Source organism: Catharus ustulatus, chromosome 3 (genome assembly GCF_009819885.2).
Source record: "Catharus ustulatus isolate bCatUst1 chromosome 3, bCatUst1.pri.v2, whole genome shotgun sequence".
NCBI lineage: Eukaryota > Metazoa > Chordata > Aves > Passeriformes > Turdidae > Catharus > Catharus ustulatus.
Genome location: NC_046223.1, coordinates 13,693,213 through 13,715,786, shown reverse-complemented (window position 1 = coordinate 13,715,786; position 22,574 = coordinate 13,693,213). Strand labels below are relative to the sequence as shown.

General features: G+C 40.9%; 2 protein-coding genes across 5 annotated transcripts; one reads left to right on the top strand and one right to left on the bottom strand.

Annotated features, from left to right (window-relative positions):
- Window positions 1-37: 37 nt before the first annotated feature.
- DZANK1 (double zinc ribbon and ankyrin repeat domains 1) lies at window positions 38-20,151 on the top strand. 4 transcript variants are annotated; one of them, XM_033055635.1, is made up of 21 exons: window positions 38-91; window positions 1,065-1,189; window positions 1,448-1,601; window positions 2,637-2,754; window positions 3,129-3,225; window positions 3,983-4,095; window positions 4,645-4,730; window positions 5,400-5,517; window positions 6,143-6,256; window positions 7,210-7,302; window positions 9,272-9,394; window positions 10,113-10,274; window positions 10,889-11,117; window positions 14,375-14,478; window positions 15,659-15,730; window positions 16,638-16,734; window positions 17,517-17,605; window positions 18,586-18,666; window positions 19,201-19,328; window positions 19,685-19,759; window positions 19,929-20,151. In XM_033055635.1, exons 2-21 carry the CDS (start codon window positions 1,081-1,083, stop codon window positions 20,047-20,049), a joined length of 2,283 nt encoding a protein of 760 aa, XP_032911526.1. In that variant the 5' UTR covers window positions 38-91; window positions 1,065-1,080; the 3' UTR covers window positions 20,050-20,151. The 4 variants fall into 4 exon arrangements, with proteins under 4 accessions (XP_032911526.1, XP_032911525.1, XP_032911527.1 ...); XM_033055634.1 differs by lacking the exon at window positions 38-91 and adding an exon at window positions 218-306; XM_033055636.1 differs by lacking the exons at window positions 38-91; window positions 9,272-9,394 and adding an exon at window positions 218-306.
- Window positions 20,152-20,500: 349 nt separating this feature from the next.
- Window positions 20,501-21,971, bottom strand: LOC116994158 (baculoviral IAP repeat-containing protein 5-like). The gene is made up of 4 exons (XM_033055638.2): window positions 21,828-21,971; window positions 21,641-21,750; window positions 21,390-21,507; window positions 20,501-21,168 (listed from the first exon to the last, which is right to left on the bottom strand). Exons 1-4 carry the CDS (start codon window positions 21,939-21,941, stop codon window positions 21,088-21,090), a joined length of 423 nt encoding a protein of 140 aa, XP_032911529.1. The 5' UTR covers window positions 21,942-21,971; the 3' UTR covers window positions 20,501-21,087.
- Window positions 21,972-22,574: the final 603 nt, after the last annotated feature.

The following is a 22,574-nucleotide window of genomic DNA, read 5'->3' as shown; positions in this document are numbered from 1 at the left end:
CTCGGTTGCTACGCAACGGCCAATGGGCGGCGGGTGCGCGGCGTCCCTGGAAACACGGGGGGAAGGACGGGATCCAGCGGGATCCGCCGCGGTGAGCAGGGCCTAGACAGCAGGGGTGGAGCGGGGCGAGCTGTGAGGACCAAGCCGTGGCGGGGCGGGGAGCGGGACGTGGCCGCGCCGGGCTGCGTGCGTCCCGCCAGGGATGCTGTCCCAAAAGTCTGGAGCGGAGCCCCGCGTGCCTCTGGTGCAGGTGTGCCAAGAGCAGGGGGGATCGTGAGGGAAAGGCTGTCAGCCCCCCTAGGGCAGGTGAGGATCTGATCCGCCCGTGGCTGGTGGGTGTGTGCGAGAGGATGGGCCAGGCTCGGCTCGGTGCTGCCCAAAAATGGGACAAGAAGCAACAGAGGGAATCCGCGAGACGGGAAGTTCCACCTCACTGCTTCCCTGCGAGGGTGACTGAGCACCGGGACGGATTGCCCTGAGAGGGCGGGGGGTGTCCCTCACTGCCTGCATGGATGAGCAGCACAAGAGCTGTTTCTGGAGCGCTGCAGGGCTGGTTACCAAACCAAATCCTTGTAGCACAGACGGGTTTCCTGCATCAATTCCCAATATCTGGAATACATCTCTCTTTTGTAAAATGTCATCATATCCAAATGCAATTTGTCATTCTTGAGTTACATGACATGATAATAACTATGTACATCAGGATAAATCGGCTTTGGCACCTGTTTTATGGATATTTTCTTGATTCACACAATAACTGGCATAAGCTTAAGAAATAGCTTTTTTCCTTTAGTCCTTTTCAGGGTATCTGGCACTTATCCTGGTGGCCATAGTGGGACGAGGCTGGTTTCACATCTGACATGATTAGGGTATCACTGACAGGTGGTGTTAAAGCTGTTCTAGCTCAAACACACAGAATCACAGTCACAGGATGGTTTACAGAATCCAGTGTTCTTCTTTTAAGAGAAACAAAGACAAGGAGGCATGCTAAAAGACTGTATTTCTCAGTGCATTATTCTTTCTAGGAAAATTATTGTCTGCCTTTTTACTTTTCTATTTTAAAGATCACGGCTGAGAAAAATGACAGCTGGCTCTGTCTTAGTTCCTCAGATCATCCCACTTCGAATCCCACCTCCAGGGAAAGCTCAACGGGAAATAGACACAAATACTCTCATAGAAATAAAATCAGGTATGAACAAGCTTTAACTCCATCTCCAACCTTTACTTATGTGTCCATCTGAAACATTTGGTCTTTATACTTTTTCGCATTTAATTACTGTTTTTGAAGTGTTAATTATCAAATTAACCAATGAGTTTGAGGTACCAAACATATTTGCATGTAATTTTATGCATGCAAACAATATTACTGACATAAAAGTTATATGTGTTAGCAGTCTTAATTGCTTCCAAGGCCAGTCTGAGGAATTACTTTTTCTGTTTCTTTCAGATACACCCGGGGCCTCTATTTATTACACTTTAGATGGAAGTAAACCAGAACTCGTTTGGAAACCTGGCTATGGGATATGCAACACATTGGAGTATAAGGGTCCCATCACGTTACCAGTGGGGAAAATAATGGTCAAGGCCCTGGCAGTTACAAAGTGAGTACCCTGTTTTGTTTTATTTTAGTCCTGTTTTGGCAAGGGACAGACATAGCTTGTGTTGTCTAAAACACTCCATACCCTGCAGGTGAGAGATGAGCCTTTCCCCGAGCAGTTTGCCATCTAAATAATCCCCATGAATAGCACTGACTGGGCTTTCTCAAGATGATTTTTATCCATCAAGTGTTTGTGTGGTAGGATTAACTCTTGGATGTTATCTCCTGGGCTGTGGCTGTCCAATGTTCCTGGGAGCTGTGGGTGAGAAGCTGATGTACTGTCCTGAGAGCTCATCCTTTGGAGTGAGAAACCAGGGTGGTGTTTTCTGGGGTCATCCAGTGGTTCAGTGGATTTATAGAAGCTGGTCTTCCCAGGAATTTGCTTTGTTTCTCCCAAAGGATCACAGAATGCTGAACCTCACAGCTTAGGTACAACATTGGGTGAAGCAAAAGTACAATACATAGAAAGAAAACTGGGGTTTGCTGCATAGCCATTGACTTTGTCCAAACTAACTTCATGCTTTGAGGCAGAGAGAGGACACATAAAGTCTCCGTCTGTACTGTGTTGCATTATCTTTTATTTCCAAGGGAGCAGAACCTTCCACTAGAAGATTTGTGTTTGCTGTTCCCTGTTAGCAGCACCAGCAGCCAACCTGTGCTTGTGTCTGCACTGGAATGTAACAACATTATATAACACACAAAACCTAGGCCAATGTTTATTTTCTTGCTATCATTACCCAAATTAACACTTTTTTTTCAGTCTGTTTTTCTTAAGACATTTTCAGAGATTCACTATAATGACAATAAATAATGAAAGAGTGGTTTGGACATTTACAGCAATTTCAATCCACTGTTATAATTTAATAGGTACTAGAGAATAACAGTTGTTTATAAAAAATATTGCTCAGGATCCTGCCACAATAATGACTGGCAAGCTTGGAAGAGATGTTCCACCTAATAAGCCACATCCATCAGTGTTTTTTTGTTGCAGCACACAGGTCTGTGGCAGGTTCTTAGCTTTGTGAATATTGATTTTCAGGGACTACAGGGAGAGTTCAATTGTGACAAAGGTGTTTGTGGTAGAGTACCAGCAACCAAAAACCTTTTTACCCGTGGAAGATGATGACAATAATTTCCTAAGAGACATAGTTGCACAGGTAAGTTTTAGAAATTATAACCTCTTGTGCGAGTATAAAATGTTTTATATATGATATTATACAGAGATTAAGCTTTGATTGCCAGTTTTGTTCACATAACTTATTTTCTCTGTTTGCCCATCTTTGCTGCTTTGGTCCTTTTTTGTAATATTAAAATTTCAAGGGGACACTCCCCCCTCATCCCCCCAGTAGTATTTTATGACTGAGGTCACATAGTTTAATAATACATTTATAAGTTAAGTTTTTCAAATGCTTCCATTGAAAATAAATACCTTAAGCATGTACTTTTAAAATTTTAACAAATAACTATAGCAAGAGAGGATTAGAGAAAAACCAAAAATTTTATTTGGAATTCAAATGGAATTACATTTTAGAATAAGGAAGATGGAACATTTGATACAAAACCTAGGAAGAATAGACTGAATGTGGAAACCAAACCTGCCTGGGATGAAACACCCCAAGACCTTCAAGGTACAGTATCTCTTCATATCTGAGATAGTCTTCTGTTCTAGCAGAAAATAGTGTAGAGTTTTCCTCTTTTATCACTTGTAAAATGTGGGTAATTTTAAAACCCTCTCAGAAGACAGAACAACTTCTGGAAATTCCAGTTTTAATTGCTCAACACTGCAAATAGAGAACAAAATTTACCTTCCATATATTTCACATGACTTCTTAAAAATGTATTAAAACATCATTCATTTCTCAGCAACACAACAAGGCCCTGTCTGTGTTTTCCTTTGTGCCAGAAAATGCTGTTAAATTGATGGGATGACAAACCCTTTACAGAGTTTCTTTACTGATGTTTGCTTGCAGTAAGATTCCAAAATAAATACACTAAGCAGAAATGAAAGCTTCACCCAGATTTTCTCTGTAGATAAAGCCTCTTCTTCCATGGCAACAGCAGTGGGATTGTTTTAGAGCAGGAAATTGTATCAATGTTTACTCACTAATTTACTTGTAGGAGCCGGGGGTTTTTGAGCATGCAGGAAGGAAGAAAACTGTAAATAAATTAAAACACAAAAGTAAGCTCTGTCAGAGAGATGTGGGGTTTCTTCTAGTTTAATTCCCTGTAATTCCATGCAGCTTATTTGAACCCAAAATGTGGATGCCAAATATGTTTTTAATTATGCTTAGCAAGAGTGTGTAACATTCATGTTCAGATATATATTAACTGCATGAAGTGAGTGACACTGGAATAACAGGATTGTAATTTTAATCTTGGAAACAGACAGAAAGCCTTCTCACAGGTCACCTCAAGGACCTCAGCTCCTTGCCAGTCATTTAGGAGCCACAGAGCACAGAGAGGAATCCACCTCAGCACAACCAATTGAGTCATTGCAGGTGAGCAAAGGGGTAGGCTGAAGAAAACCATACAAAGCCATCTTCAGGACAGGTCTAAAAAACGAGGAGGTGAAGATTTGTGATCTCTCTCAGCTATTAATGCCTTTGCCTGCATTCTACAGTCCTGATTTAAATGTAATGGTAATGATGCACTGGAATAGGAGTGCCCTATAGGAGTTGTCAGTATGGACAAAACCAGGCAAAGGAAATCAACACTGACTGCATTCCTACTAATTATCTTCTAATACATTCCTGAATCTGCAGTTAGCAAATACTTACTGCTGTTTGTTGGTAAGTTAATATTTAAAACTCAGTATTCAATAATGCTGTGGTATAAGTATATGTAGCAAGGCATTGATTTTTATTTTTATCAGAAGCCACCGTGGGTCCTTAATGCAGCTAGTAGGGGAATCAAGGATAGTAAGTACCCCTCAAACAGTGCATTTCAGTGCAGTTCATTTCAAATTACATCTGTAGCTAATTTTTTTATCTTTATATGCATTTTGCAAAATTTCCTTACTAAAGCCTAAAGGATTACCTCTATTTCAGTTTGCAAGTTCTTCTGCAGTGACTAGCCAGAAAAGCTTAGCAAGCACACAGGTGTCAAGGATCTGGAGCAAAACAGATTTCCTTAAGTAAGTGACTTCTTTTAATATATTTGTCCTTTGGAAAGCATCTGAGCCTTTTGCAACCAAGCTGATAACATCGTGGGCTGCTATAAAAATTAGGAAGGCAAAGACAGACATTGGCTTATAACTGGAGAGTATAATCTAGGAAGGACTTTGAAAATTCTGTTTCTCAAATGTAGTTTTCAGCTGTCAGTTATCAGCTGTTTTATCATCCCTTAGAAAGACTCCTAACACCCATAAGATCACAGGATAAACTCTTTTCAAATTACAGTACACGTTCAGTGCTGTAGGTGAACACTGCTTGCTGGAGAGTCCCACAGAACACTAATACTTACCTGTATTGAAGAGGTTCTGTGATCTGCATCAGTGGCTGCCCATGGTGCAGCACTGAGGCCTGACACAGACTGCCTGTCAGGAAACCTGTTTGCCTCCCATGATGAGGAGGAAAGTTTGAAACTCCATGGTAGCCAGAGGGCTTTCTACCTTGCAAAGCTATGCGGAGTTCAGAACTCCGTATCATGGACATTGGGGCATGGTCTGGTGTTCCACCACAGCTTGGAAACCACAACTGAGAAATCAGTAGCCTAAGTTCTGTCACAGCAAGTTCTAGATAATTCATTACTATGCTGCAGTGCAATACTGAACCAAGCTCAGCCAGTTTACTCTTGTTTTCAGATGTGCACATTGTTCTGCTCCTCGCCTGTCCGAGCCCTTGGCGCACTTCTGCCAGAAATGTGGATCTCCTATCCCCCCTGTGCCAGTCCAGTGCTTCCCACTCCCTGAAGGAACACAGGTCAGCAAAACAACATAGCAATCCACACATCATCCTTGGACAGAACAACAGCCTCTGCAAGTTACACAGTCAGTGCTGGCAAATGTGTTACCTACCCACACTTTCATTTGAAAGTTTTGCTGTATTTTCTTTATTCTGCTCATTACCTTTAGCAGTGGACCCTTTATCATCCGAAAGTTGTCTGGTCTGGGCAAGATTCATCACCCCTTTAGATTAGGTTCATAATTAGGAAAATTTCAACTACCTGTATGAAGTGGGTGACAGTGGAATAACAGGATTGTCATTTTAGTCTTGGAAACAGAAAGGAAGCCTTCTCACAGGTCCCCTCAAGGACCACAGCGACTGCCAGTCCTACTATATTTTATATTGTATAGTAGCATTTTAATTTTATTGAAAATTACCTTAATACCTTTCTGGCACGCTCTTTCCAAATATATTAATATTTTCTCAATATGATTCTTCAAGCTTTAAGGATCAATATCAGCATCGGTTGCTGTCAATTGCTGTGTTTCCAGTGACCTTGCTGCTGATGTAGACTCCAGCTAGGAAAATAATGAAATCTCATGATAACCTTAATGATCTCATTGTGGTCCTTAACATAAACGTAATGTGGCTTTCCCCTTAGATGGCACCGTGCCTTGAATGCAGACATCTTGTGCCAATGAATACACCCACTTGCATCATCTGTGAGTCACCAATAGCTCCACAGCTGCAGCCCCAAAACAGCATCTGTATAAAGGTAATTGAGAATAAGTAAAACAAAATATTTAACTCCAGGTGTGCATTTTTCTTGCAGATGACTTCATTACAAATATTTTGATCCAACCTGGCTTTGTATAACTACATTATGGACAGCTTTAAGAGTTAGATTAAAAACAGCTTGGATGGAAAAAGGGATTAAAGGTTCCCCAGTAGAAGAAAGACATGGACACACTTCCCTTAAGAAGGAAGGAGCAGCAGAGGCAATGCGTGATGAGCTAACTATAAGCCCCATTTCCCTGTGCTGCTGAGGAGGGCAGGAAACAGAGAATCAAGAGAGAAATTAAGTCCAGGAGGGAGGGAAGGGTGGGGGGAAGATGTTTTTTGAGATTTGGTTTGATTCCTAATTTTCCTACTCTGATTTGATAGTAATAAATTCAGTGACTTTGCCCAAGATGAGTCTGTTTTTCCCCTGACAGTAATCAGTGAGTGATCTCTCCCTGCCCTTAAACTCATGAGCCATTAATTGTATTTTCTCTCATCTGTCTAGCTGAGGAGGGGAGTAATAGAACAGCTTTGGTGGGGGCACCTGGTCTTCAGCCAGGGTCAACTCACCACCAGAGGTCTTTTAAGGCACCTCATAGTTTTATGGTATTATATTATTGTTAATAATTGTCTATGCAGATACTGGGCTGTCTGATTTTGTAAGTATAGTGACTAAGCAAACTGAAACCAGAGTATACAAAGACCTGGAGATATTGATACTGAATCTCCTGAGGAAACTATACCATAATTTAAAAAAAAAAAATAGTCCCCATGTGATAAGCAGGCAACATGGCCTAACCAAAGTGTGAAACAGCCAAGACTTGAATGATATGTTCTATCTGCAGGGCTGAATAACCACAGCACTTTGTAAGATCAAGTCTTCTTCTTTGTCTCTTTGTTGACAGTTTTCAAATACTATGTGAAATGCATTTTCTCTCTGTTTAAAAGGGCAAACTCATTTGTCAGGTGTGTGGCACAGGAAATCCTCTTCACCATAAACACTGTGCAACTTGTGAGAGCAAGCTGCCTGAAGTACAGATGGTAAGACTTCAATCACACTGGGTGAATCAAACCACAGCAGAACATCCTTTCTCTTTGGAAAACTGAAGACATGTCCCCTTGTCCCTGTACTACCAAAGCAGAGATTTTCTCCCCAATATCATATTTAAGCCCAGTTCTCCCACAGAAACTCTACCCCATATGCCCAACTAAACAGAAGTGTCTCATATACCTTCAAATTTCTGACATGGAAGTCAGGATTGTGAATGCCATTGAGAAAGCTCAGAAGGCTCTTAGAAAATGAGTAGTCTTGACTCCAAGGGAATCTTGTTTGTGTCCGGATTACTTTCAATTGCAATAGAAAAGTTGAGTATATACATAGGAACATCATTCATACTGATTTCAGTTATTTTCTGAAAATAGAATACACTTTTGCATTATTTTTCATATCTCCACTTTTACATTATTTTTCTTATCTCCACTTGCTGCTTTTTCTACATGCACACAGCTAGCAGGCTTGTATTTGGCTGTGACTCTTCACAGAGGTGAGAAAACCACTAAAATATTACCCCTAAAATTTCTGTTTCAACTCCCGGTTTAGACTGGTTCCTTAGAAGAATTTTATTTTCAGTTCTGAAAAGTCCTATATGAAAAATGAAAAATTCTCCAGGTTGTAGTAAATACAAAAATAATGGTTTGAAAGTTAAAGTCTTCTGATTATGATGATTAACAGGCTGAGCTCTAAAACTGGCTATAGCTAGAGGCTAAAGTCTTGTGTAGCCACATAAGTGCCATTTAAAAGTGAATTTCAGTAGGATTCTGTACTTACCTAAGATAAATATGTTTGGCTGCTTCACTGAATGCAGACATGTGTGTAGATAATATGTAGCTGCATAGGTTGTTAGGCATGTGACTTGAATGTGAGACCTGTATTAGCTGAGAAAGTTAAATGCTTAATAAGAATTATTAATCAGAAAATTTACTAATAATAGTGATTAATAAGTGATAATAGTATTGACAGTGTTCTAGGTTTGTTCTTTGTAATACTGTATTTCTATTTTAATTTCCCTAGTAAAGAACTGTTATTCCTATTTCCCATATCTTTGCCTGAGAGCCCCTTAATTTCAAAATTATAATGATTTGGAGGGAGGGGGTTTACGTTCTCCATTTCAAACAGAGGCTCCTGCCTTTCTTAGCCAACACCTGTCCTCTAAACCAGGACTGCAGGCCACAAATTCAAACAGGGCTATTTTGTGTTTGCTTACTTGCTCTTATGGTGTAATCAAAATGATTTTCTGGGTTCTGTCCCTTATCCATATGCCTGACTTGTAGAGAAAATAAACTGCATAAACCTTAAGGCAAAGCTAAACATAACATTCTTAAGTCCTATGTGCCGTAACTGGGATCTGTACTTAAGGTCTAGAAGTTTCAGATGAAAAACCTGTTTTCTTTTGCTTACTCAGATAAGTTAGTTGTAGAAAAGCTGGGTAATATATAATTTGCACAAGGCAGAAGAGTGAAAAAAAAAATTATGCAGCAAATTCCAAAGTGTGAGGGAACTCCTTGCCTGAACACATTCCCTCTGCCATACCACCAAAAAGAAAGGTACAAAGAAAATTGTGTGCTGGATTTGAAAATGCAAGTTTGTCAGGAGAGGAGCCTCCATCTTAATTTCATCTGTACTTATACATAGGGCTCCATTAATAAATACTTAGTTTAAAAGCACACCATTGAAAAGAATTTTTGTTGTTGCTAGTTCTGCTAAAAATATTTTCAAATTAATTAATGATACATTTTACCATGGTTTTGTAATGAAAAACAAAATTAGATCCAAGTCACTCTCTTGCTCATTCTAAACTGCAATAATTCTTTTAGGCTGACTATTACTTTATGTTGTCAGAGCAGCTTGCTTTCCTCTTTCCCGTTATTAGGCTTGTTGTTATTAGGCCCCATATTAGGACCTTCCTTCATGAGGAGCATTTTTTCCCAAATGCTTATTTTGTTTTATCAGCCTGTGTTTGGAGGAGACTCCTGCCCACCTCTGCAGGGCCAGCAAAGGAAGGCAGCTCGGTGCTCAAAATGCAACGGTGTGAACGAGAGCGACGCCTGCTTCTGTGCTTGGTGTGGGGCCAAGGCACGTGCTCCTGCTGTCTCTGGAGGCAAACCTGCTGCTGCTTCTCTGCAGCAATGTCACACTTCTCTGGGCAAAACTCCTGTCAGTCAGCAAACACTGTTATTATCAAGATACTCGCTTAGAGCACAGAGGAATATGTATGGAAAAATAAACAGCTTAGAAGACCCTACATCAGTCAGTGACCCAAAGGTTTAGAGTTGCAAACAAATGGGTCAACAAGCACCAGATCATTGCATCAGCTGAGATGCAACAGCCCTGTGCTCAGGCAAAGTAACTTTACCATCAAAGGTTAAAGTATAGGCTGACCCAATGCAAGTTTTCCCCATAACAACTCTGGGCTCTAATCACCTATACAGGTAATTGCCAGATATGATACAAAACAAGCAATTGTTTAGACTGTATGCTTCCTTAACTTCAGTAAGGACAAGTACTTTAGTGCTGCTCAGTAGAGTTACAATCAATGTAAACAATTTCTCCTTGTACAGTGCTTCTACCTAAGATCACAATCAAGGAGAATTTATTCTCTGTGAGCTGCATGCACATAAAATTTTAAACACTCCTATAAGCATAAATAACCATTAGTCCTGTACTACACTGGAGCACTTGGGGTGGTACTTTACTTCCTTTTATTTCATTTCTCTGCTCTTATCATTCCTGAGTCATTCATCCTGTGCTTCTCTAGTGAGAAACGTTGTGTTGATTGTGTTGACCTTTCCAGCCTGGACCTCCTCCATCCTACTTTACTTGTTCCAAGTGTGGTACCAGCAACCAGCCCTATGCTCGCTTCTGCGTTTGTTGTGGTGTCTACATAGAGCCCCCATCCAGACAGAGCTCTGCTGGCAGTCCCATGGATCATGGGGACTCACTGGCATCCTCTGAGGTAGGACATACAGTGTTACAAACCCCAGCTTGAGCTCAGTTCAGAGGCTTCTCCATTGAGGGTATGGATCAGCACAGCTCCATTCATTTCCTTGGGACAATGCTGTGGGCTGGGAGCACAAGGAGGGCAAAAATGTTTGTTTTGCGTTTTGCTGAAAAGCAGCTTCTGCCCAAGGCCTTGATCCAGCCTCTTTCTAGATGGCAAAGTGAGAAACAATCAGCCTTACAGAAGTCTTAGCTCTTTAAGTACTTTTGTCTTTTTGGCTGGGAATTATTTGTGGTCTGCTGATACAAGGTGTTCTTTGACAAAAATGTAGTAGTTTTTTAAAAACTGTTTCAAGAAAGAGTCCAATACTTAGCAAGGCCAGCTTTTGCTCTCGGAAAGCATACACATCCCCTGTCAATCATGAAGAATTTAGATTTTGCTTGAATATTTGTGATACGTTGCATTGTTGTTACAGACTAGTAATTAAAATTGTGAAAATTGTTAATTATTCTTCCTGTTAGCTTTTTAATTCCCTTACAATTTGGTGTGCTGTTCTGGTCAGTTATGCTTGTAAGCATTGAATTATATCTATATTACTTACATTTTCCCTTCTCCTCCACTCCCCACAGGCAAAACAATTACAGGCTCAAGTTGCCTGGTTACCTTCTCCTGTTTCCTTACCCAAATCAAGGGCAGAACTAACAGAAAGAAAAGATAAAGGAACCCAAACCACTGGACTTTTTTACCCATCCAGCAAACTGTTGGAAAAAAAGGCGCTTGAGCTGATTTCACAAAAAGAAAAGCTGGAGAAGATGAGTGATCATAAGCCTCTCCTGACAGCCATTAGTCCTGGAAAAGGTTAGTAGTTCTGATTTTATGATTTCTAAACAATTTATGACCTTGCTTTTTTTCTTGAAAATATTATAGCTTATGGAATGTGGCATCAGTAGGACACTGATTTCCATAGATTTACACAGACTTTACAAGTCTGTGTTTCCACCAGTCGCTTGTAAATGCGCTGCCTTAGAATTCAATCACTGATCTCCACCAATAGCTAAAAGAAAGCTTTAAGCAGTATCAAAATTGGGCAGCCTTACTAATTTGGTAGCAGTTTGGTTTCTTCAAATCCCACAAGACTGGAGGCAGGTGTCCTGTATTTGAATTGGAAACCAGTGAACAGCTCCCAGTTCCCAGCACCCTCCCCAGCCCCTGCCATGTGAAGTTCAGGTAGAGCTGTGATGGCACCTGCAAGGATATTGATAAAAAAAAACTCTGAAACAAAGGTGATCAGCGCTATTGAAAATATGATGGAACTGTGTCTACATGAGGAACTTGTTTGGGGTGCTGTTGTGGAATAAATTATAGAAGCTTCAGAAGCAAAAAAAAACTAAACTAGAGGAAGGGATTCTTAATAGCATTATGAAGACATCACTCATTGAAGAGTGTTTCACAGAGTACAGTAGGAGCAGTAACATTACAGCAGACAACTTCCTCTCACAGTGAGTTTTGTGGTCACTTTGTTCTTTGTGGAATCACTTGACTGTTTGCTGTCATTAAATGCTTGCCATTTTTACAGGTTTTAGTTTTACTATCCTGAGAAATCTTCAGCTGATCTGGATCCCAAACCCTTGAAGACAGTCCATCAGTATTAATTAGGAATCTAATAAATGGCTGAGTGGACAAAATTGTCTTTAATCTCACAGGACAGTCCAGCTGGGCAATCCATAGAATGACTTAATTTTAAATCATTACAGTACCAAACCCTGGTTTGGAGGAGCAGTTACTCTTTTAGATCCACTTTCTCATCTAGCTCTCTTCAGCAATCAGATGGTCAACTCCTCAGGCTGTTATCAGAATTAATTTTCTATTGAGTAGTAAAGGTTGCTAATGAATGTTAGAATTTCCTCTTTTGACTCTGTGTATCTGTATTCAGATGGACTCTGATTTTTAAAATAATCACTGGGGAAATCTGTTTTCCTTCTCCCTTCCTCTGAAACGTGACATGTTCTCTTAGGCATCACTGTAGGAAATACAACACTTGACTCAACATGTCAGGGACGTTCTCAATTTAGTCAGAGATAAAAAAGGATTGGCCCCTAATAGTGCTAAGAAAAAAACCAAAGTAACACAGAAGTACAGTTCTTGACTTATGAATAAGAACCGCCATCACTGGGAAAGGTTGAGAAGAAATTTTGAGCTGCTTTTGAATTCTTCTCACTTTTATCCACTTAGCAGAGGTAATTTTGTTAAGTTGCACTGTGTAATGTATTCTGGACTGAGGAACTTATTTCATTCCATAAATCAATAAATGTCTCGTACAGTCAGTTCATGCTGAGTTGGGTACGTGGCTTGAAACTATCTGTATCAACAAGACCACGCACTCAGGAAAATCTTGTCTATATATGCCAAATATGACCATTATTTCTTCAATCGAAACAGGATTAGACATTTGATATTAAAGTTTTTTAGTACAAGTGATTAAATAAAATGGTGGACATTATTATTTATTGACAATGTCAACTATTAACTAACCTTCTTTTCATGTGTGAAGATTAAAAAAAAAATACTAAACAGTTAAGAGAGGAGCAAACAACAGCAGCACCAAAACACTAATCCTGTGGTGTGTACTGTTTCTTTTTTTGCTGTACTTTCAGTCTGTTTTAAACAAGAGGCAAGACATTTACCAGGTAAATTTTACAAAGAAGAATTTTCCTTTTCTACTGTAACAAAGGTTAAATCAGTATAATACAGGTGTAGTCTGCTATTGGCAGCATGGATTCAAATATTCCATCAATGGGTTTGCCAAAAATCCTCTGAGATCTAATAAAACATCAACCATGTAAGAGTATGTACTTGATCATCTGAATTTTTTTCAAATAAAATCTGGGGATCTGGGCTAGTTATGAACCACTTTATTGCATGTAATACTGATTTCTATGGAGAGATCACTCACCAAATACTCTATTTTAGATGTTTTAAACACTACTTTCAATTTGTATTAGTTTTTGCATATGAGACCACAGCAGGGAACAATTTATGTTGTTTTGTGGATCCTTCTTTTTCTATTCATTTAAAGCTGCTTAACAAGTAAGATTTGTTGGTTTAGTTTGTCATACCAGTTCAACCTTGAGTCTTCTAAGCACAAAACTCTTTGTGCCCTTGCTTTGTCTTTTAAAAGCCAGAGCAGCACTTTTCTTCTGGCTTGGTCTCTTTTCTCTGTTTTAAGCTTCACTTAACATGAAGGAAAGGATAAGGTCAGAGCAGCTGCATTGTGTAAGTTAAATGAGGTTGTCAAGCCTACATAATTTATTTACAACAAAATGAATCATGCTCTGTACTTCCCATGTGGATGCTAAAAAAGAAAATTAGCCAGATCCTGAAAACAATCAGTTAAAAATGAGAACAAGTCCTTTTATTTTTTTCTCAGTTTAAAACAAAATGTAGTTCTGGAATTGCCGGGAGAGGAGGTGCAAAAGCTCTCAATGGCTTAAAATGAATTTTTAATCCAGGCACATTCAGCCTCTCATGTTTTGTGCCCTGTATCAGCATAAGGAATGCTGACTCTTGCCCAGAGATCCTGACAGGCAAAAGAGCAGGAATGCTTAAGCTTTTAATATGCTCTCACTCATATAATTGAAAGGAATTTATTTGGAGGATAATTTACACAGACCAGAATGGGTATCCTGAGTTTGGGTGTTTGCAGTTTTCAGATTTGGCTTGTTGCCCTGTCAGTTATCCCAAATCCACTGAGCTCAATAATACATAATTGCTTAACTGTAATATTTTACTATTTTCTTTTCTTATGATCTGGAATAGTGTGAGATTTTCCCTTTACATAGGATCAGTTTTGACTCCTAAGGATCATTCTAAGACATGGCTTTGTTGTGAATAGAGGGCCCTAAGGATGAATTATAACTATGGATAAAACAGTGTTTCAACTGGCTTTTTAGGGTGTAACTTCCTTCTCATTTTCTTGATAAGAAGAATTTTCTACAGCATATTTTGGTTTTTTATCTCAGTGAAATTATGTTATCTTTGAATCTTCCATCACTTGACTAGAAGGAATGTTAATCACATTTTAAGGATTTTTCTCCTGCTCAACTCCCTATGAACAGGTTGCTGGAGAAAACAGCTGGATCATGTTTGTGCTCATGTTAGAAGCTATGCCCAGAACAACCTTGAATTCAGAACACTGATTGGAGAACCTCATATGGGAAAGGTAGGAAGGAGCTTGTGAGTAATATCTTCCTATGGAGAGTCATGAAAAATAAATTGTGGCTGCTACATAAACACTGGAAAAATAAATGCCTCCCTTTTCTTTAGATGTTGACCTGTTTGTATATGTCATTTGTCTTGTTTGGTAGTTTCATTTTTTGGTCAGCCTTTTCCTGGAGAATTTTTTCTGCTTTTTTTCCAATGGCAATTCCTACTCTCTCACCTAAGAGTTATAAGGGGAGTAAGAAAACCTTTGCTCAGCTGCTTTTATACAGTAAGAAAGTAAAAACCTTCTAGGACTCCTTCTTAAGTAGCAGACACTCCAGTAGATATTTTGTACCTGATTTCTATATCCACTGAGACCTACTGTCCACCAGGATCTTCAGAAGCTGCAGTGCAACTGTAAGAGAATATCTGCTTAATGGAGTTGAAGTACAGTCCATTGCAACTTGTTTCCTCTGCTAGAGGATTCAAAAGGATAGGCCTGAAATATATAAAGTTGCCTAGGGAAGGCTATTCCTGCTTCTTCTTGGCCTTTTGTCAGTTTATTGTCTTAAAAATCAATGCCCCCCAAAAGTAACAGAAATGGTTCAAAGCAGATGCCAGCCATCTGGGTTTAATTCTGCTTTTTCAGTTTTTCATGTGGATTAGAAATATAATCAACCTTACCTCAAAATTCTCAACCAGCTGCAATATAATCTTCATTCCACTTCTTTATGATCCCCCATGCACTCATTTTTGTATGACTTCCATAGACTTTTTACCTCAAGGAATTGATACACAAAGGTACCAAAGTTTTAATACTGACTGTGCTTCCCCAGACTGGTGTCACTAAAGCAGCTACCAGTTCTCCTAGATCTGGGAGTCCCAAGAACAACACAGCCTTTAATGCAGCTACAAAATCTCAGTGGAGAACAACTGAACTTCCTTGAAATGCAGCCTCATTACAGTTTGGGATTAATTTGGCATTTCAGTTGTTGTGAAATTTCCAGTTACTCAAAAAAACACCTGCCCCTTTCTCATTGACATGGGAAGTGTTGGCACAATACCACAAGTATGCAAAGGCTACACGTGTGATTTTGTGCGTTGGCTGCACAAGAAACACCATCAGCAAGACTTACTCTGAAAAGTTCTTCTGTGGGTTTTTTTGCTGAGACATACTAATGGCTGCTCTTTCTTTCAAGATTAATTATGCTACCATCTCTGAAGATGACTATGAAGTCACTATTACATTGAATTTTGCTGCTATAAACAAGGTCAGTTCATGGGATGGGGCCTGTTGAGAGGCAGCTGGTCTAAAGCTTCACTAGAGCAGTGTAATGCTGATATATTTTAAATTCAGGTCTAAACAAGAAATGCTTTTGTTCAGAGTGTGTTAACTTATCACTTCAGAGAAAAGAATCTTTCTTCCTCTGTTGGAGCTGGATGAACAGGTATCCTTACCTGATTAAGCCAGACTTCATGGTTATGGTGCTATCATCTCACATTTTGTTAGTTTGCTATTTGTATTAACTTTCTTCTTTCAGCTGATGTTGTTTGATGATTCTAGCATGCCTTAGCTTTTGATCTCAGATCCTGCTTTTCTTCAGCCTGCAAACTGTGTTCTTAAATACTAAGCTTAGTAATTTTCAATAGTTTGGAGATAACTTTCATCAGAGCTCCTGTTAACTCTATTCAAAATCTGGAATCTCTACTTCAATAATTACCATCTTCCAAAAACCACAACATATACGTTTCCAGCTTTTCAAAGATGAAAAGCTGTCATTTCAAAAATCCAAAATTCAGACTGTGTCTCTTGTGTGGAATCTTGGAAAGCTTACCTTGCCATGTGAGGCCTGAAAAGCCGTATCACATCATTTCAGAAGTGAAATTTCTCAAGTGGTAGGAACTTTGATTTGGATGAAAATCTTCATTTCATTAAGTGACATTGTATCACATTTTTTTTCTAAATCAAAAGAAATACCTAACACAAGGTTCAGAAAAAATTGCTACACAATTTTGCCTCAAATCAGAGTTCAATTACCTGTGATAATGTCTTGTGGTAATCTGACACTGATATTCAAAGCCTATATATCTTCTCATATGCAACAGCATTGTGCCACTAAGATTATAGCAGCATTATATAAAAATATTAATAACTGCCTGCATTTGATGATTCTACAGGATACTCATCCTAACAAAGCAGTGAAGTTCAGCAATGATTACCTGAGTGCTGGAAGAGAAGTCACAGATGGACAGGATAGCAGTCAGACTAATTTTGGTGAGATTTTCCCTGTCTTTACAGTAGACCATAAATACAGCAGTCAGGAATACAGAAGTAGTGCTTGGAAGCTTAGAGACCGAGGCAGGCAAACAGTCTGTGCCTATTTAAGTTGATCTTTTAAGTCTCAAAATGTGTCTGAGTTGAGATTTAAGCAATATACAGACTCTTTCAAAAACTCCTGGGAATACTTCATCCCTGGAATGTTGAGAAGACCAATGAACTGCAGCCACAGTTCACAGCAGTATTTTCATTATAGCACTAAAACTTTTGATGCTTCACATACTCTTTTACAATAGGGACTATAAATATCAATATTATCAATATGCCAGGGACTGCTAGCTCTGGTGTATTTGGCAAAGATGAGAAATTACAAAATACATCCATGCACAAATGTTGTTTAACTGCAATCTCCCACTGGTGTCAGCATTTTGGGCATCTCATATTGGACTTAGGTTTTCATTAAATCAACCAGTTGTAAAGTCATCATTACAATTCAGGAATTCCTACAGCATCATTTGATATACTTAATTCACATTTAAGTTTCATCCACTTTGTGCTTCCAGTTTGAGGCTTGGCAAGAGGCAGTTACTGCACTGGGAGCCATGCAAAGCTTTTGTTAAAACCAGTATGAACTACAACAAGTATTTCATCACTGTCTCATGTGGAAAACTGATAAATACTGCTTCGATTGTGGATAAATTATTTCCAGATTTCTCCTCCAAGTTCTAGTTAGGATACTGACCTTGCTTTGAATTAACATTTGTTTTCCTTTCTGGTAGGCAGAGATGATCGTAATCTCTTCTATTCAAGAGGCAAAATAAAGAGAACCAAGTCAAGAACACTCATGGGACAGGAAGATAAGCTCTCTGTAAGTATCTTCTGCAAATACAGGAAAAAAGATTTATATAGAGCAGTAATACATGAAGGAGGACATCTGGGCACTAAAATAGAAAGGTCTTAACCCTGACTAGGGGCATGGGATAAAAGTCCAACGTAATATAAAACCTGAGCATTGGTAACTGACACTTAGTTCAGAACTGAAAGTAAGTAATTTGCTTTTCTACTAAGAGTTTAATTAGATTTTTTTCCTCTCATTTTGAACCCATTCAATTTTGACACTGCATTAGACCTAAGGACTGTTGCAATGATTCTCTTAAAAGATTTTTTTGAAAGCAACATCATACTCAGATATTGTCATCTTCCCTTGACTTTACAACATTTGACTCAACAGAGGCCTAGTTTAATTAAAGAAGCAAGATTTACTTCCAGTAGAGACCAAATTTCTTGAAAGAACAGTCTACTAAAGGGATTGTCAGTAATGACATGGAAAAATTCAAATGGGAAATGTCCATATCACATTTCAAAATGAGAAAAGGTTGAAATCTGGAAGGAAATAAAAGGAAAAGGTTTAAAGTTTTATTGTTTGTTTGTTAAGATTTAGTAAACTAATTTAATTTCACTGAGGCAAAAACATACACATTTTTAAAAGAAAATTGTTCCACAGGTTCTGGAAGCTTCAAACTTTACTCCTAAACATGTACCTATGTTTAATTTTAGTATACTGAGCAGATCTTTGTACAGCCCTGAAGACCTGCATTGATGTAAAGTGAATCATTTGCAGACACGTTTGCTGAATGAAGACCTCAGCAGTGAGATATTAGCCAGGATAACCCAACGCTTGCTCAGGTTAAGAAAGACATTCCCAAAGAAGTCAGGGATTAGTAACAATGAGACTCAGAAACATTGAATTCATACCACTGTGTGCATTTTGCACTTTAATTCCAAGGCAGAATCTGACCCACCTACTTGTATTTTCCCTGCGTGAAATGTTCCTGGCTGTCTCCACAGCCGGAGTCCAGACAGCTGCTGGATGAACTGGGTCAGACTGGGAAAGGAAGAATCACCTTCATAGAACAATTGCTCAGTGATGTAAGTTACACTTGCTGAAATTTCCTTTTTCAACTCTTTGGCTGCTTATTGCACGAATATTAGCCTGGAATGCACTTCAGCTTGATGATTAGGAAGCAACAGCCTTGCAATATCACTCTTAAGATTGAAAGAGCGTTTTAGAGAACACAGAGCCTGTTTTACATTTACAGATGTTCTCCCCACATTTCTATTTGGTCGGTGCATAAGGCAGTCTTCTCTGGGTTTGTTAAAAGACAAAAAAAAATGTATTCGTTTTAGAATTTAGGATCAAGTCCTCTGTATAGCAAAAGCAAGCATAAACTCTGTATTCTGCTCTGGGATTTCATTTGGCTCCTGTTACACACATTTACTCTGGCTTTCAGCTAGAGAATTACAAACATTTTCAGAAGAAAGCAAAACAACACACTTCTAACCTCTCTCTGTCTTGAGCATGAAGCCCATTTGCCAACTTGAATTGGCACAATACAAAAGCAAGGTGGAAGCTGAAGAATCTGTTTGGTTTTACCAGCCCCCTTTGCTTCTGTTCTGTTCCAGGGAGCTGACCCCAATTCCCTGAGCGAGGAGGAGCGCCCTGCCCTCACAGTTGCTGTCCTGAACAAGCACACAGGAGCCATCTCCCCTCTGGTGCAGAAAGGGGCTGACATTGACCAGCAGTCAGGGCCGTAAGTGAGCTCCGATCCTCTGCCTTGGCTCTTTCCAAGTTTTACCAAATAAAAATCACACGTGCTCCAGTTTTAGAGAGAACTAAACCCCGCCTTCTCCTCCACAAATCTGCCCCTTTCAATGACAGTATCCATACTCCCTCTTCCAGTTGCCAGCTTTGAAGATTTCTCATAACTTCTGCTATAAAAGCTGCCGTTCTATTTAGTTCCCTTCCCCATCCACTTCAGCTTAATATGATGAACCCCACCAAAGCCTACCACACTTCTTGTGTGTTCTGTATCCTCCTATTCATTTTCCTAAGCCTTATTTGCAGTTTCCTCAGGTACTAAGTGCATTGCTCATTGCTCCTGTGCAGACACAGCAACACAGCTCTCCATGAGGCAGTTCTGCTGGGACTGGAGGGAGAGGAGTGCATCCGAGCCCTGTTAGGGTAGGTACCACTTGGGGGCCAGAGCCTGCCCCGTGTCCCTGCGGGAAGGAGCAGCCAGAAATTCCAAAGTTACTCCACATCAACATTCACCTACAAGCCACTCCATCACTAAGTGCAGTCACTTGCAATGAATTTAAGCAGTTTAAACCAATGTGTTCTGTATTTACAGCTGCAATGCAAGCGTGCAAAAGAAGAATGCAGCAGGGCACTCAGCATTGGATTTGGCCATTGCAGCTGGAGATAATAAGGTTATTTCACTGCTCCAAGTAAGTCTGGATAGAGAACATTGAACAAACTTATGAGACACAGGAACATTGTTCTCATCAGTGTGTTATTACAACAAACTTTTTCCCAAATAAAGCTGAAGGTTCTTTGACTTTGGGAGCACCTGATCACATGTGTCCAGTTCTGTCTGCAGAATCCACGACCCTGTGTGATTGCCTTGGGCCTTGTAACAGTCAAATATTGTCTCCAAGACTGCCCCATTCCTTTTTGGCAGTTCAGAGCACAATTCCCCTCTGACTGCACTCTATTCTGCAAATTTTCTTTTCCTTTCCAAACAAAGGGACAAACCAAACCTTCCCAGGCACAGATAAATTTCAGTGTCTCTGAAATGTCTATAATGCCCGATGAACACTGCTTATGAGAGTTTGACATGTGAGCAACAACACTGCAAGCTGTAACTGATGAGCTTATTTTCTTTTTTCATGTTAAAATCAGAGCAGTCCACTAGAGTAAAGGTCAGATTCTTATCGTCCAGAAAATTGAACAGAACTACTTTTTTGTTCTGCCTTCAACTTTTATTTATAAATGCATCAACATGAGGAAGCAGCCAACTACAAACACAAGTTTACAAGAACACCACGCACACTGAGATGTGGTATAGCTCAGTGTTATTAGCCACAATCCTAAATCCCTGAAGTATTTTTAAAACTCCTTCTCCTTTCTATGTCCCAAAGTATCTAAAAGCACAGGTATTCCATACAAAAATGGAAATGCATGTCAACTCCTATCAGAAATACAAGTTTTAGCACCAGAGTTACCAGTATGAGACAGCAATATCGCTAAACAGATGGATTTAAAAAAAAAACCAAACAAGCAAACCCACAAATAATAATCCTTAAAAAAGCAGCAGGAAAATCAGGAGACTCCCTGCAGAAAAAGATTATGTATGCAATGCATCAAACCTCAGGTACTTCCCAGGCAGACTCAGAAGAGTGAAGCAGAATTCCCTCTGCTTCTCAGGGATATCAGTCTGGAAGCAGCCTCAGGAAACACGGCCATTCAGTCACAGGGGCAGTGCCGCAGCATATGGACAAGACAGCAGTCTAGGCCAGATTCTTTATACCACAACGCTGGATCTTGGCTTTATCTTCAACCTTGGTCACCATCTGAGAAATCTCTTTTTTCTGCAAAGAGTAAAAATAATATGTTACTGTCTACCACCGAGTATCGTGCAGCTTCAAGGGGAAAGTGGGATACATCCTGCCTAAGGCATGGCTGAGAACCAGGAAAGGGCACACCGGCTGGTCCAGCCCGAGCCTGGATGCAACAAAGCGCTCTGCACAAAGCCTTGTGGTAAGGAACGAGGCCAGCTTAACAATCCAAACAAAAGATGCCGTGTACGTACAAGTGCCTTCCTCATTCGCATTTTGTCCAGCTTCAGGAACTCCTGCACCGTCAGGTTAGCAGGTTCTTTCTGAAGAGAAAGAAAACCACAGTCCGCGGAGTGCTTTTTGTGTTCCTCCCTGAAAAGAGGCGGAAAGAAAGTGAAAACAGAGGCGAAGGCAGCAGCGCCCAAGGAGCCACACGCAGCCGCTCTCCCGCAGGCCGGGGCGGCGTCGATGGGGACAGAGGCCGAGGGATCCCCCCGCTACTCACAGGGGGTCATCGTCGGGCTCCCAGCCCTCCAGCTCCTTGAGGCAGAAGAAGCACTGCGCCACGTCGGGGCTGTTCTCGCTGGGGCAATGCACGAAGCCCGCCGCCGCCATCTGTAGGCACAGGGGAGGCCGTCAGCGCCCGCTCCCGGTCCCGCTCCCACCCCCCACCTCTCCGGCCCCGCGCTCACCCGCTCGGGCGTGCAGGCGCAGCCCTCGGTGAAGGGCCAGTTGCGGAAGGTGGCGGCGCGGACGGAGGGGAAGTAGAGCCGCCACACGTCGGGCAGCGCCGCCAGCCCCTCCATGGCCGCGTTCAAACGGCGGCGCGCGCGGGGCAGGGCGGGAGCGGGGCGGGCCCGCCGCCCTCACGGCGCCCGAGCCGCCGCCCACAGGGCCGCCTTCGCCTTGGCAGCGGCGAATCAAAGCTCGGGGAAACACTCGGGCTTCGCTGCCCCATTTGCAAAGGGGGAGGTTTCGCCTTTATCATCCTTTGTTCGGCTGCCTTTGGCTCTTCCTCTCGGTGCTGCGGTCGCATCCGGGCTCCCCACGCTCGAGGAGGGAAACAGAGGGCTGAGAGCACCGTCTGCTTCCTTCACTACGCCCATTAGAAGAACCTCACTCTTTGCAAAGCCGTGGCTCCCACCCTGAGATCCCTTCGTGGCCTTTGAGGATCTGGGGTTAAATGAAGGAGCTGGATAAAACAAGCTGTCTGCAGCACAGCAGGTGTCACAGGGCTGTTGGAACAGCGTCATCACTTGGGAGTCCCTGAGGGACAAAGCCACAGAGCAAGATGGTCCTCAAATCCTTCATGCTCACCTTTAAGAAGACAATGCAGAACTGGTCATCTTCTTCAGACCACTTTATATCTCCTAATTCCGTCTGGAAAGGAAGAGCCTGCTAAGGCCTTGCCTGTAAGCGCCTGCTATGGGCGTGCCTGC

What these genes read in the sequence shown, in the direction of transcription:
- DZANK1 (XM_033055635.1), top strand. Translation starts at nt 1,081, where the DNA reads ATGACAGCTGGCTCTGTCTTAGTTCCTCAGATCATCCCACTTCGAATC. An exon ending in TCTCATAGAAATAAAATCAG is followed by an intron (nt 1,190 to 1,447) that starts GTATGAACAAGC and finishes TGTTTCTTTCAG; the next exon opens with ATACACCCGGGGCCTCTATT. An exon ending in GTGCTTGGTGTGGGGCCAAG is followed by an intron (nt 9,395 to 10,112) that starts GCACGTGCTCCT and finishes TGACCTTTCCAG; the next exon opens with CCTGGACCTCCTCCATCCTA.
- LOC116994158 (XM_033055638.2), bottom strand. Translation starts at nt 21,941, where the DNA reads ATGGAGGGGCTGGCGGCGCTGCCCGACGTGTGGCGGCTCTACTTCCCC. An exon ending in GAGCCCGACGATGACCCCCT is followed by an intron (nt 21,508 to 21,640) that starts GTGAGTAGCGGG and finishes GCCTCTTTTCAG; the next exon opens with GGAGGAACACAAAAAGCACT. An exon ending in TGCGAATGAGGAAGGCACTT is followed by an intron (nt 21,169 to 21,389) that starts GTACGTACACGG and finishes TACTCTTTGCAG; the next exon opens with AAAAAAGAGATTTCTCAGAT.